Source organism: Lipotes vexillifer, unplaced genomic scaffold (assembly GCF_000442215.2).
Source record: "Lipotes vexillifer unplaced genomic scaffold, Lipotes_vexillifer_v1.1 scaffold313, whole genome shotgun sequence".
NCBI classification, from domain to species: Eukaryota; Metazoa; Chordata; class Mammalia; order Artiodactyla; family Lipotidae; genus Lipotes; species Lipotes vexillifer.
This window is the reverse complement of record NW_006781950.1, coordinates 12,508-28,454: the sequence shown is the minus strand read 5'-3', so window position 1 is coordinate 28,454 and position 15,947 is coordinate 12,508. Positions and strand designations below refer to the sequence as shown.

Genomic DNA, 15,947 nt, shown 5'->3' with positions numbered 1-15,947 from the left:
GAAATCTATAATTTGTAGAAAAAAGAATATTATTATTTTTAAAAGGTATTGTTGTAAAAAGTCTTTTTTTCCCCCAATCGCAGACCCTTTTAATAAAGCCACCCAACCATTCATTCCCGAAAAAAACAAAAGGAGCTAACATATAGAATTTCCACACAATTTTAAGGGATTCATAAATTCCCCCCAACCTGTGGAATCTTGGATTAAGGACACTCGTAGTTATAAAAACTTTCTAACTCAAAATATGACCTTATAAAAGTACAAAGTTTAACAATCTCCTTGAATTAAATCTATCAGCCTTTTAGTTTAAAAGCATAATGTAACATCTAGCTATGTGTAATAAAATTAATTGTAATCCTGAAAGTTATACATAACATGAAATAGAAATGTGTATTTTAAAAAATTACTATATCCAAATGACTAGTTTAAGTTATGCATATCTTTTCGGTTCATTCATCAATCATATGAAATAAGTAAAAATGTAATATATTTCGGTATCATTGCCAACTCCAATAATTATTGGGGAAAAACACAGTGTTTAATAAAGAAAAAGCCAAGAAATTTTGTACTTTGCACATATAAATTGAGCTGCAGATGCTACTTAAAGGACCCAGCTGTCAAAATCATAATGAGCATTTTTCCTTAACTCTACTACTAATGAAATATATCCACAAAATGTGTCTCTAGTTTCTCTTACTTCTACTCAACATTTATTATTTAAGGATAATAACACATTGCAATAAATTCTCATTAGTACTATGCTAAGTAGTAGTGGGATGAGCCAATGTACCACTTTCAAAAGTTTTGTTTTCAACTTATCATGAAAACCTGTAATTTACACTGAGTTTTAAAAATCCAAGTATGCAACAGATGCTTTTAAAATATTACCTCCAATCAGAAGTTCCATAATAAAATTGATATATTTAGGATGATTTATTCAGCAAATAGGAGAATGATTAACTAAAGAATGTATTAAAAGCCATATCTCTCAACTGTCCCATTATTGCTACTCTTTTATTAGAAACACCTCAACTTTTGCTGTTTAGAATAAGCAAATTGAATTTAGCTTATTTTTAGAAGTTTATTTTTTTAAATGGATCTAATGATCTTTAGAAATAAACTACTAAATCTAATCAAATGTATTTTCTCAAATTCATCTTAGTGTAGACCAAGAATTAGTTAATAAGATAGATTCAGTGATGTTAACCAGAAATTTTTTTAGTGGATAATAATAATATAAGCTATGACTTTTATACACATACGATACCAAATTTTGGTAACCCCTAAACGATTTTCAGGGATAACAGCCCTGAAACATTTAAGATAGTTGAGAGATGTGACATTAAAGTGATTTAATGTCACATTTAATCTGTCACAGATTAAAGTGACAAAGCAATAAATCAAATTTCAGTTATCCATGACAGACGGCAGAAATAACAATCACTTGGAATCTTGAGGATTATATTCAGTCTCTCCAGCTGAAATCTGGCTGAGCCGCTTGCTAGATCCCCACAATTTTCGAGAAAGCTGACCTGAGCGCATCTGTTTAAAGTAATCCAGAAAAATGAAGAAGAGTTGTTATTAAGAAAGAAAAAAAATAAAAAATAAATGAAATTGATATACAAGACAATGATTCTGTAGAATGTACAAGAAATAGGTTTTGTCAGCAGAATCATTAACATTTTAATGATTCTTAATTAATAATAATTAAAGAAAGGGTTTTCTTCATCGATTGTCTTTTAGTTGAGAAAGATTTAATACCAACGTACAAATTTTTAAATTAAATGTGCCACATATCAAAATTACAAGACTCCTTTACTTTATATATTTACAAAACTACATTTCACTTCATTAAAATAATCTTCTCAAATTATACATAATCAGGCAACAAGACACATAGTTTTGGGGAACTTTCTCATCTTATATTTGCAGTACTATTAATGACAATCACAATGATAAGAAGAAAGTAAAATAACACTTTGATGAAAAGGAAGTAACTTTTAAATAGTTTGATCTAAGAATGTAAAAAAATCTTTAACAATAGCATGGTAAGTAATTTAGAAAATAAGAATAGCATAAGCTCTTTGAAGGTAAGAATCATATTTTTCCACCATTAAATTTTTTATCACCTAGCACACTTCTCAGCATATAACAATTATTAATCAAAATTAATTGAATCAGTGGGATAATGCCCTTCTAAAAGTGCTTATACTTCTACATAGGGCAATAAAACTCCACATGGGAAACATTTCTCAATCTAACCATATGATTTGTTGGAATTACTTCCCAAGAGCAATCTACTTTTTTTTTCTTTTGCGGTACGCGGGCCTCTCACTGCTGTGGCCTCTCCCATTGCGGAGCACAGGTTCCGGACGCGCAGGCTCAGCAGCCATGGCTCACGGGCCCAGCCGCTCCAAGGCATGTGGGATCTTCCTGGACCGGGGCACGAACCCGTGTCCCCTTCATTGGCAGGCAGACTCTCAACCACCGCATCACCAGGGAAGCCCCAGCAATCTACTTTTTAATGGTGCTTCATCTGCTTCCCTTTTTTAATGGTACTTTTCTAGGGTCCATTATTGGAGCGATAAAAGATAAGCCTCAAGCAAAGACACTTTGGCATGTTTGCTTTGCATTTTCATTTCCAGATGTATTTCCAAAACCATTATTTCCATTAATCTAGTTCCACTTTAACATCTAATTTATAAATATGGATTTTATACTGACAGTGTAATATGTAAAACTGATACATGGGGCTTCCCTGGTGGCGCAGTGGTTGAGAGTCCGCCTGCCGATGCAGGGGACACGGGTTTGTGTCCCGGTCCGGGAAAATCCCACATGCCACGGAGCGGCTAGGCCTGTGAGCTTTGGCCGCTGAGCCTGCGCGTCCGGAGCCTGTGCTCCGCAACGGGAGAGGCCACAACAGTGAGAGGCCCGCGTACCGCAAAAAAAATCGCCAAAAACAAAAAAAACTGATACATGATTTAAAAATATACATTAATCAAGATTTTGATATTTTAGATAAAAATAGATTTTGAAATAGAACTCTTTTCACAACTATTGATCTATTTAATTTCTACACGTTCACATAAAGTTGTATTTAATAATTATGCAAAATTCTGAGTACTCAATTAGATTTTTTATTACTAAAGTAGGTCCATAATTCAGCTGATGGAAAATGTATTTTACAAAGATATAAAATCAATAAAAAATACTTTTTTTTTTTTTTTTCCTTGCGTTATGCGGGCCTCTCACTGTTGTGGCCTCTCCCATTTGCGGAGCACAGGCTCCGGACGCGCAGGCTCAGCGGCCATGGCTCACGGGCCCAGCCGCTCCGCGGCATGTGGGATCCTCCCGAAACGGGGCACGAACCCGCGTCCCCTGCATCGGCAGGCGGACTCTCAAGCACTGCGCCACCAGGGAAGCCCTAAAAAATACTTTTATTCAAAATCTATACACAATTCAAATGCCATGTGTTGTAGACTACACATAAATCTTTCAGTGAGGACCAAAAACTTATTTGGTAAATATTACAAAACACTGATTTAGGCCTATGAAATGAAGCTACTTAGGTATTTTTTTTCCAATCAATTTTTTTTAAATGTGTGCACATAACGTCATTTCACTTTTTTTTAATTCAGTAAAACTGTAAACTTAACAAATTACCTAAGTTGGAGGGCAGGCAAATTTAAAGGCACTTGAGTAAACCATACAAAGTGAAACATGCTCAAAGAGTAATGTCTAAGCAGAGTTCTCAAGTAATCATCACAGCAGAGGACAGAAGGGAAATCTTTCCTTGGGAAATATATTAATCAAGAAACTCTACTACTGAATGTAAAAACGCTTAAAATATTTTAAATGTAAGTGAAATATCGAGATACAGACTTGCTGACATTATTTGGGGAATCATTACACCTGAAACTAAATGTTGTGGCAATCACTTTATTTTTTTTAAGATTTTTTTTTTTTGCCGTACGCAGGCCTCTCACTGTTGTGGCCTCTCCCATTGCGGAGCACAGGCTCCGGACGTGCAGGCTCAGCGGCCATGGCTCATGGGCCTCGCTGCTCTGCGGCATGTGGGATCTTCCCAGACCGGGGCATGAAACTGTGTCCCCTGCATCGGCAGGCGGACTCTGAACCATTGTGTCACCAGGGAAGCCCTTTTTAAGAATTTTTGATGTGGACCATTTTTTTAAAGTCTTTATTGAATTTGTCACAATACTGCTTCTGTTTTATGTTTTGTTTTTTGCCCAGGAGGCACATGGGATCTTAGTTCCCCGACCAGGGATCGAACCCACACCCCTACACTGGAAGGCGAAGTCTTAACCACTGGACCACCAGGGAAGTCCCAATCACTTTAATTTAATAAGACCTCTCTTGTTAAAATAATATCCTGAAAAAGAGTATAAGGACTAACAAAATCTTTAAATATTTATTAAAAAAAAGGTTCCTATGATCTGTAATAGATTTATTATAACTACTGACAGTATGTTATTCAGTAATGTCTTCTCCTGAAATAACCCCTACAGAGGTCATTTTAGACTTATCAGAAAAGACCAATGATAGCAATAATTTATAATGCTTAAATATGAGTCTGTGTAACAAAATAAATTTTCTAGAAGAATCACTAGATTACTTGGAGTATAGCCACTTAGTTTTCTAAGGAACAGTGTTACATTTATATCTGAATATTCAGTAATTAATAAGCCACTGGCAAATAAATTTATAGGAACTACAGGAAATTCATTGAGAATTAGCACATTTATATGGGGATATTTGTAGTTCCAAGTTAAAAAAAAATGATGCTTTTACAAAAGTACAACTGACATACAATCATGCTGAATATTTGTTGAAATTAAAGTTAAGTATATAGTTTGGGGAATTCCCTGGCAGTCCAGTGGTTAGGACTCAGTGCTTTCACTGCCTGGGCCCAGGTTTGATCCCTGGTCGGGGAACTAAGATCCCGCAAGCTGCGCACCATGGGCAAATTAACAAAATAATAATAATAAGGTAAGTAGTTTTGTTGTTTGAGTCTATATTTCATTTTTTACAAATGCTTTTATGTATTAAAAATTCAAGTATGTGGTCTAAAATCTAGATTTGGAAAAAGAGAATAAAAGAACTTTCTTCTTCATATAGTTATAAACTGTTAAATGTGTGATTTCAATAATATCATAATATAAACATCATTCTTGAATACTAGTTTTATCCCCTTTCATTTACTGTAGTTTGAAAAATCAAATTTGTTTTTCAATTTGTTTATTCATGATGGAGACTTCTGATTCAGCTGGAATAAAGAACCAAAGGAATCCCCAACAGTACGGGAAACTAAATTCTTGATGCTAGGTTTTACCTCAGCTGGCTTGCCAACACCCACGACAATCAATTTACCATCTTCTAATCCTACAAGAATATGGCTATATTCTTTGGTTACATAAACACAGTGGATAGGCGATCGCATGGCTAATGGGTTGATGCTGAGATTCAAACTAGAAGAGAAATAAAACACACACACATAATTACATGGATATACAATGGATTCACAGAATTTTATACCTGAAAGATAACTTAATGATCATCTAACTCTGCATTCTAATTTTACAGATGTGGGAACTTAGGTTCCGAAAACCTGAGTGACACAAAGGCCCATATTTATAGCATTACTTAAAATACTTAACAGATTTTTTTTTGTATTTCCAACATCTGTTTGTCTTCTAACCATATATATGTGCTCTCACAAAATGATCTTCACCTTGTTGATTAATGAGCAAAAGTTGGATAAAAAGGGCAAAAGCTCAAAAAGTGTGTGTTGGTGGGGGATAAGGTAAATAAAATTGGTATATTTGCTTTGTCTTAAAAGATGCGATATACAATATAAAATATTTTAAAATATAATATGGTATAAAATATAACACCCCATTATGAAAAATGCTCACAGCTTTTATGATTAGAGAATGAAGAATCTTAGGATGTACATACTATGGTCTAGACTAACCTGCCAGAAGATTCCATTAATTTTTTTCTAATTTGGGATTCTCTTAACAATACCCTAAGATTAGGGTTGTAATACAAAATATTGGAAAGACGTTACTGAAATGTGGACTCAGTGCTCTACCACATGAGAAAGAATGACAAAAATGAGAAGAAAAATAAAAAAACAGGGAAGCGATGTTGGTACAGAAGTGATTCTGATATGAATGTAATAAGAGAACACTCTGGATCAGGAAATGATTCAGAAAAAAAGGGCTTTGGGAGGGGCCAAGATACTTTGAGGAGTATAAATATGTCACAGTAAGTTTTTTAAATGAGAAGAAAAGAAAAAAATGTATTTGGGCATGCAGGGAATAACAGTGCTTTGTGTATATAAGTTCGTAAACATGAAGAATACCAAACTTAAAAACATCCATTTTTCAAACATCTTTTCCTTCACTGGGTGAAATAACAAAAGACCCCTCACCGATTTTAAACACAGACATAAAAAATCAAGAACAGATGTGCTAGCCTTAAAAATACTTTATTTTAGCACAATTAAAAACATTTTTTCAAACCTAACTTTAGTTTCTAAAAATTCAAACTATAATTGTACAAATTTCCAAATCCATAATCCAGGCTTGGCACTATGAAAAAAATTTTTTCTGGCTACTTAAAAAAAATTGTTTTAATTGTGGTAAAATGTACACAACATAAAATTTTCTGCATTTTTAAAATGTACATCTATATTTCATTACCAACCCAGAAATACTTCATCTTCCCCAATTTTTTTCATAGTTGCCAAAAAAGACATGCTCATAATAAATGATGAACAAAAAGATTAGAAATCTGGGCTTCCCTGGTGGCGCAGTGGTTGAGAATCTGCCTGCTAATGCAGGGGACACGGGTTCGAGCCCTGGTCTGGGAGGATCCCACATGCCGTGGAGCGACTAGGCCTGTGAGCCACAACTACTGAGCCTGCGTGTCTGGAGCCTGTGCTCCGCAACAAGAGAGGCCGCGATAGTGAGAGGCCCGTGCACCGTGATCAAGAGTGGCCCCTGCTTGCCACAACTAGAAAGCCCTCACACAGAAATGAAGACCCAACACAGCAAAAATAAATTAATTAATTAATAAACTCCTACCCCCAACATCAAAAAAAAAAAAAAGCGATCAGAAATCTTAGATTACAGATTTTACTCTCTCTGGGCTGAAAATACTACCATCTTTTCCGAAGTGATACTTTAATAATTCTTATTATTTACCTGTGGAGATCTCTTATGGACAGGAATCCTTGTAAGCTGCCTGTGACAATGTGCTCTCCAATTACACATATATCTGATACTTGTTCCTTCAGGACTTGAGACCGTAGATACTTGCCATTTACAGAAAACAAATGCAATGCATTCTTATCCTGCAAAGATTAGTTGAAGAAAATTTAATGATCTCAAATTAAAACTATGACTATCACAGAATGATGACTGGGTTTAAAATTTTGGAATAAACAAATGGTTATACTTAAAGAGAAAGTAGGTAGAAATATTGTGGGTTTGTTTTGTTTTGTTTTTTGCGGTACGCAGGCCTCTCACTGTTGTAGCCTCTCCCGTTGCGGAGCACAGGCTCCGGACATGCAGGCTCAGCGGCCATGGCTCCCGGGCCTAGCTGCTCTGCGGCATGTGGGATCTTCGCGGACCGGGGCACGAACCCGTGTCCCCTGCATCGGCAGGCGGACTCCCAACCACTGCGCCACCAGGGAAGCCCAGAAATATTGTTAAAGTGATTTCAATCAGATTGCTAAGTAAATAAATATTAAACAAGTACTCCTCTTCTTTAATAGAATTAAAAATCTCACCCCTCCAAAAGAATTAAAACTCTCATCCAACAAAACCCACATTCTTAAAACAAAACTAAAAAAGTTCTCTGGGCTTCCCTGGTGGCACAGTGGTTGAGAGTCTGCCTGCCAATGCAGGGGACACGGGTACGAGCCCTGGTCTGGGAAGATCCCACATGCCGCGGAGTAACTGGGCCCGTGAGCCACAATTACTGAGCCTGCGCGTCTGGAGCCTATGCTCCACAACAAAAGAGGCCGCCATAGTGAGAGGCCTGCGCACCCTGATGAAGAGTGGCCCCCGCTTGCCACAACTAGAGAAAGCCCACGCACAGAAACAAAGACCCAACACAGCCATAAATAAATAAATAAATAAAATTGAAAACAAAAAAAAAGTTCTCTTAATTTTTTAAAAAGCTTTATCACTGAAAGGAAATAAACATAAAATTCACAGCTAGTTTATTTATACCCTGTCTTGTGCAAAAAGCATTTAAAAGCATTTAATTCAGTTGTAATTTCCACCTAAGCTTATGAAGTCCCACATAATCAGAAATTATTTTTGAAGTCATATAGGGCTATAGAAAGCCCTAAAACAAAATCAAACATGAGGCTAATATTGTGATAGGGAATGAACAAATTGAATGATGAAAGGAAAACATCCTTTTCAAAATATGGTGTTCTTCTTCAGAATGCCTCCTCATATGTACACAATGTGCAAAGGAGAAGACAGGCTTATAGATAGTCTAGCCCTACTGCATGAAACTGTTATATACCTTGAGGGTGGTACTTTCTTCAATGCTGGAGTAGATGACAATATGTCCTTCCCAAGATATAGCCAAATTGGGAATGGTCAAGAGCAGAGAACTCTCACAAGGTGGTCGTAAAGTCCGCATATACTGACCTTTCTGAATGGTATGTATAATCACAGTGCCATCCTACACACAGAAAATATTATAAAATGAGAAAAGAAAAGAAAAAAGAAGAAAAGAAACTGAGCAAGAGAAAGAAATATGGTAAAGGAACTAAGGAAATGATTATTCTACCAAGGACACATGTACCTTAGGAAAAATTCCAATCTTGAAATTTCAAGTCTTAACTACTAAGACCAGTAAAATCTCCAAATAGAACCTAGTCTCTTTTTTACTGTATTTTTCTACTTTTGCAAAGTTCAAGACAAACACAGTATAAAATTTCTATGCTTTTACCAATTCTTCTAGAAAAAAAATTAAATATAAATATTGCCTCTGAATTTGTAAAAAGAAATCAGTATTTTTAAAGGTGAAATCTTACCCTTGATCCTGACACTGCCATGTCTAGCTCAGTGCTTATGCCAACACTCAATACCTCATCAGTGTGTCCGTACAGAATCTGAAACGGTTTAGATGCTAGGCCCACAGGAACACCTCCCTAATATAAAAACAGAAAAGCAAAGGTAATTTCCTTGTACGCTATTTTCTTTAAAAAGGTTTATACTGTATTTAAACTGTCTAATCACAAACTGACATTGCACTAGTTCTTACCACTAAGTCTACTCATACAAGTACTCATTCTTGGGTTTCTCCTTGGATTCTCAAATTATTCTCAATCTTTTCAAGCTCAAAAACTTAATCTGAAGAATTTCAAAGTTGATTGATTTGGATTAGTTTTAACAGGTATATTATTTGCCCTTTTCATCTGCAGAATTATTCTTCCTTTACCTGAAAGAAACTTCTTCTATTACATCTCTGAATACTTTCTCTTTTTCATTTATTGGAGTCCTTATTTCAAGGACATCAATTATCTTTACGCTGACTTGTCTTTGATTTCTATAGCTATCATTCTTTTTCTAATTGCTTTAATCCTTTTGTTTTTTCATTTCTATTCACTTTACTTTAAATCTTTCTTCCATGCTAATAATTTGATTTTCAGTCACATCAAATTTGTTCCTTGATGCTTCTGCATTGGGTTTATTTATAATTGTAATGGTACTGGTTTTAGTCTCAGCTTGATTCTTCTGCAATCTCCCTTTTCATCTTATTATGTTAGTTTATAATTTCATCTTTGAGGTCCTATTTTATTGAATGATATTCTTATTATGTTCTTCTAATAGCACAATTTATTGCAGGGAATCTCTCTGCACTTGTTTCCTTCATCTGTTTTTAGTGTGCTTTGTTTGATACAGTACTTTCTATGATATATAATGATAGAATGTTTGAGTAGTTCCCATGGTATTTGGTTTATGATTATCATAGATAAATGCCCAGACCTTCTACGAGCATTATACAATGTAAATGAATTCTCCCTGACACTCTATCACTTGGGTCACATTTGCCTTCCTCTAAGAGTATCAGTCTGAGTGCTTAGTCTACTCTATCTAATTTTTAAATATTAAGTAATTCCTATATTATTTAATCAATTCAAGTTACAGAGGAAGATGGACTCTTCTCAAATTCATTTTATAAAGGTTGCATATCTGAATAGTAAACATGCAAAGACAAAATAAAAACAGATTTATTTCACTTATAAGTAAAGAAGTAACTAAAGTACTAGCAAATAAAATCCTGCAGTAAAATATAACTATATCTCATGAATTATATGTGTTTATTATAGAAATTCAAGGATGGTTCAAACCTAGGACACTTCTCAACATATTACATTAAGAAAAAGTAAAACTATAAATTAAAAAAGGAAAAGAAACTGGGAAAATAGCTGTAAAGAACATTATTAGGACTACTGACAAAATTAGAACCTGGACTGTGGATTAGATAATGATATTGTATAAATGTTAAGTATTTCAGTTTTGATAACTGCACTGTGGCTATGTATAAGAATGTCTTTGTTCTTAGAAAAAACACTGAAGTGTTTAGGGGTAAAGGAACATAGAGTTTCCAACTTTTAAAGTATTCAGAAAAAAAAAGATACTGAGAAAAAGATTGGGAGAGAATGCTAAGACAAATGGCAAAAATGTGCTACCTTTGTATCTTTTCTGTAAATTGAAATTTTATTAAAACTAAAAGCCTACCAAAAAAAAAAAAAAAAAAAGGAAGGAATATAACTACTGAAATAAAATAAATTTAAAAAAACCTAGTGAAACCTAACAGCAAACAGTATACTAAATGGCACAATAATGAAGGTAATTTCATCAAAATCAGACATAAGACACGGAGGCTCACTATAATTTTCTTGCTTTATTATATTTGCTAATAATGTAAGAGGGTAAGAAAATGAAATAATTAGTATGTTGGAAAAGATAAAGAAAATCACTATTATTTTCAGATCACATTAATGTATATCTACCTTGTTTTCAGAAAATCCAAGAAATACTAATAATTATGAGAGCTAGATAAGAGGATTTGGTAAACTAATTAGATATAAGATAACTGTATAGAAATCAATAGCTTTTTTTTACTAGCAATAGTCAGTTACAAATAAAAATGATTTAAAAATCCCACTGAAACTGTCATAAAAATAGGATAATTAAAAGTAAATATAACAAAGTATAGGATCTAAATGGAAAAAAATTATTAAAAAATATTATCAGGGCTTCCCTGGTGACACAGTGGTTGAGAGTCTGCCTGCCGATGCAGGGGACACGGGTTCTTGCCCTGGTCCGGGAAGATCCCACATGCCACGGAGCAGCTGGGCCCGTGAGCCACGGCCGCTGAGCCTGCGTGTCTGGAGCCTGTGCTCCGCGACGGGACAGGCCACAATAGTGAGAGGCCCGCGTACCGAAAAAAAAAAAAAAAAAAAAAATTATCAAAGGACATTGAAAAAACACCTGAAACAAATATGGAAAGACATTTCCTATTTTTGGATAGGAATAACTATAAACATGTCAATCCATACCAAATAAATATATAAATATGATTTCATTAAGACTAAAATGAAGTTTTCTGAGGATATAGTTAAAGTATTTTTAAAGTTCATACAGAAGAATAAATATTCATATAAGAATAGCTGTGGTTAATAAAGGAAACACAGTGAGAGGGGATTTGCCTTACCAAATATTAAACTACTAAAGTAAAAACATTTTGGTGTTGACACAAAAATAGATAAATGTAAAAGAATGGGGAATACAGAAAAAGATCCAATTTAGTAGGTAATCGTTTATGCTGGCATAAATGACTTTCTACATAATTATATATCTAATATTAAATATTCTGTATTACAAAATATAGAAATGGATTAAAGATTGAAATTTTAAAAATAAAATAAGAAAAGTGTTACAAGAACTATTTTAGATGATATTTTTATAAACTTGGAGTGAGAAAACGCCTGTTTATTTTTCTAAGCAAGGTAGAAAATCCAGAAGCCATAAAGAAAAAAGACACTTCCTTGCACCAACATTAGCATGAGAGTACACAATAAGGTTGATGAAAATTCTAAATCTATAATTTCTAGTAGTTCCACCTGAAAGGAAAATAGGAATATCATCATGTTAACAAAGACAAGAAAAATAATTGTTTTCCTAGAAGAAGTTAATAAGGAGCTATCTTTGGAAGGTAATATGAGATAAGGTCAGGAATCAAACAATAAACCTAGGGAAAAAAGTGGTGATTAAGACAGAACAGAATGAGGGGTAAAAGGAGGCAAAGGAGCTCAAATAATCATTCAATGTAAGAGAAAAATTCAGTATTCTATTAGAACATCTCAATAGTATTCCCAGGGTGAATCTCTGATCTAAACCAAGAGTATTTAAAGGAGTGACTACCTGTTGGGTTATCTGCCATACCATACATGTAGTATCTCTGGAACCAGATATCAAATGTATTCCACAGTAATCTGTAGCTAAACAAGTCACAATATCTGTAAGAAAAAGGAATGTAAAAAAATGAAATGGCATAGTTTGGCTGAAACAGAATCATAAGGGCAATTTTAGGTCATGTTCAAACTATTACTAAATTAGTTGTTCTAGCAGGGAGAAATGTAGGAATGGCATTGGAAAAGCACTGGGAAAGACTGACATAAAAAAGGAGCAGCACTAAAATCATGTAGGAGAGCTTTCTTTGAGGCCACCCTTCTTTGATGGTGAAGAGTAGACATGAGGCAAGGGAATGCCTGTCAAAAATCTTGGCAGGAGATTAGGTAGCTTTTAAATGGATCCCCAGTTAATTTTGATATGCTTCTCTGCTCCCTTACTCTCTCATCCCCATTCACCTTCTATTCCCCCTGGAACTGCAATCCTATAGAATATGTGTCTGTAGCCAAAATAGTACATATTACACTGTAAATTCACAATATAAAATACATTTTTCCTAAACTGTAAAAACCTGAGCTAAGTGACACCTTGGGAGTCACTGGCACAGGATTAGTAACAGACTCCATTCCCCTTCCCTAATGGGTTTATTAGGAAAAAATCTACTCAGTGTTTTATTCTTACATTGAAAAGACTGAGACACTAAGAACACCAGGTTAGGGACTTCCCCGGTGGTCCAGTGGTTAAAAATCCACCTTTCAATGTTGGGGACCTGGGTTCGATCCCTGGTCGGGGAACTAGGATACCACATGCTGCGGGGCAACTAAGCCCATGCGCAGCAACTAGAGAGCCCACACACTCTGGAGCCTGCGCGCCACAACTACAGAGAAGCCTGCGCGCCACAATGAAGAGCCTGCGTGCTGCAACAAAAGATCCCATGTGCTGCAACTAAGACCCAACACAGCCCAAAATAAATAAGTAGATAGATAGATAGATAAAGGTTAAAAAAAAAAAGAAGCATCTGGTTAAACTATATTCAACAATTTTACCTCTCTCATGCTTTACTACTAAAGAATAGGACAGTTGATTTCTTATTCAACTATGACAGATTTTTTTTTACCATTTTTTCATAAAATTCTAATTCTAGCAACCAATTTTTTCAGACGTAGCCTAGCATCTTTCAGATACTATGAAGCTGTATTTAATTTATATAGTGCTTAGTATAACCAAAATACATTAGACACTCTTAAAGAAAGAATATAATATTCATAACACAACTCTATCAAAAAGTTCACTTAGCTTCAAAGGTAAAATTTATGCTTTTTATAAGGAGTATGTACTACTATTATGGTTAGGAAAAAAACAGGAAAAATTTTTTACAGGGAAAAAAAGTTAATGCTTACCCATATGTCTGATGTTGTGTGAAACAATTTTGCCTTTTGTAAGTGACATCACTTGAATGCTATTATCCCAGTGTCCAGCACTAAAAAGCAACTTCGCATCATGTGATACTATAAATAGCTTAGAAGTTATCTCCAGCCCTGGAGCAAAAGGTCCATTCATACTACGCTGAGTTCTGTAAACACAATTAAATATTAGACTCTTCTTTAAAAGATCACTTAGACCGATATGAACTGTTTTTTTAATCTCTCCAAAAAGAAATAAAAAACGAGTCTGTCCAACTGTTCATTTTGAAATGTCTATTAATAAGTGATAAATACATTCATAAACTACATTAATCTTATATTATCATTAAACAAAAATACATGTAACAAAATAGTCTCAAGGGTTAAGTGTAAAGAAGTTGAGATTGGTGAAGGTGTGGAAAAGATTTAAATCTTGACTTTCAAAGCCAATTTAGTAAGACTGTCAATTCTGTAAACAGCCCCAAAGTAGACAAGGTAAGGGTATGCCAGGATTAGGAAAGCTGGAAGTTGGAAAGTTTAATCTATTTGCTTTTCCTGGCAATAAGGTACTAGCTGTACCTGTTTTGCTTTAAATGTTCACTTACTTACTTTGGATTTGTCACAGTTTGATCCCTGATGAATGTAAAGTAATTAGAAATGTTTCTGTCATAAGGCAGCCATCCATGGGTTCCAATAACGTAATTCATGCTTACTGTTATCTGGAAAAGAAACACATGAAGACAAACATTAAATGAAAATTAAAGAAAGTGACACAGAATAACCAAATGCTCACATGATGTTAGCATTTGTCACTTAGGGAATAGTGTGGGATTGTGTACTTAAAACATGAGACTCATTAAGAAGGTCTTAAAATAATTCAAATGGTTAAAAAGCTCATTGTTATCCTACTGCAAGAAAAGCTGTCCCAATGTATCTTTCTTTAGTATAAGATTATTTTCCTCAAAATTTCTCAAAGTTTACTAGCATCTATTTGTTGGCAGTCAGAAGAAATTAAGGATCAAGTCTTACCATAAAAATAAGACACCTATCATTTAGAACATAAATCATAAGTAGATCTTATGAAGAATTATTAAGAAGGTCTCCCTTTATTAGGGACAGTAACAGTGAATATTTGCATTAGAAAATGGAAAGTTTTATTCTCCCTTGATAAAAGTAACAGATTACCAAAAAAAAAATTCAGATAACTTAAAAATATACAGGTATTAAAACTGAAAAATCACAAGAATTCTGCCACTCAAAAGTACTTATTATTTTTGTATATCTTTCTAGATGTTTTTTCTAAGCAAACACACAATATGGATAATTAGAAAAATAGGTTTAACTCTGGAATCTCTACTTTTCACTGTGCTATGCTCAATTTTTATCATTTCTAAGTGACAGAATAAGACAGACCTAGGTTTGGTCCATTTGCCAGGGTCCCTTGCTTGCTAGCTCTGTGACTTTGAGCAAGTTACTTCTGAGTTTTAATTCCTCATCTGAGGAAGGGAAATAATAATTGTACCTATCTCACAGGATTGTTAGGTGGATTAAATGACGAAATTCAAGTACTCACTAATATGTCCTGCATGTGGACGGACCTTTATCAATTCTGTATTATATCTCATTTTCATTATTCTCACTGCTTATGATAAATTTTAACATCTAGTAAGAAGTTACATCACAATTTTCTCGTACAAAATTTCCTGGTATTTTCACATATTTATTATTCCAAATAAATTTTAGAATTACAGAACTAGGACTTCCCTGGTGGCGCAGTGGTTAAGAATCCACCTGCCAATGAAGGGGACACGGGTTCGAGCCCTGGTCCAGGAAGATCCCACGTGCCCCGGAGCAACTAAGCCTGTGCGTCACAACTACTGAGCCCACGTGCCACAACTACTGAAGCCTGCACACCTAGAGCCCGTGCTCCGCAACAAGAGAAGCCACCACAGTGAGAAGCCTGCACACTACAACAGAGTAGCCCCCGCTCACTGCAACTAGAGAAAGCCTGCGCACAGCAATCAAGACCCAATGCAGCCATAAATAAATAAATTTATTTAAAAAAAAAAAAAAA

The 15,947-nt window shown here is 34.7% G+C and overlaps 1 protein-coding gene across 1 annotated transcript in view; it reads right to left on the bottom strand.

Annotated features, from left to right (window-relative positions):
- Window positions 1–1,440: 1,440 nt before the first annotated feature.
- Window positions 1,441–15,947, bottom strand: part of LOC103072482 (neurobeachin-like protein 1) — a gene marked incomplete at its 5' end in the record, with an annotated part of 26,055 nt that continues 11,548 nt past the window's right edge. Inside the window, 8 exons of the mRNA XM_007454887.1 lie at window positions 1,441–1,542; window positions 5,351–5,486; window positions 7,230–7,378; window positions 8,566–8,727; window positions 9,083–9,199; window positions 12,483–12,577; window positions 13,871–14,043; window positions 14,483–14,592. Of these exons, the coding sequence (XP_007454949.1) occupies window positions 1,441–1,542; window positions 5,351–5,486; window positions 7,230–7,378; window positions 8,566–8,727; window positions 9,083–9,199; window positions 12,483–12,577; window positions 13,871–14,043; window positions 14,483–14,592 (1,044 nt within the window). The remainder of the gene's footprint in view (window positions 1,543–5,350; window positions 5,487–7,229; window positions 7,379–8,565; window positions 8,728–9,082; window positions 9,200–12,482; window positions 12,578–13,870; window positions 14,044–14,482; window positions 14,593–15,947) is intronic.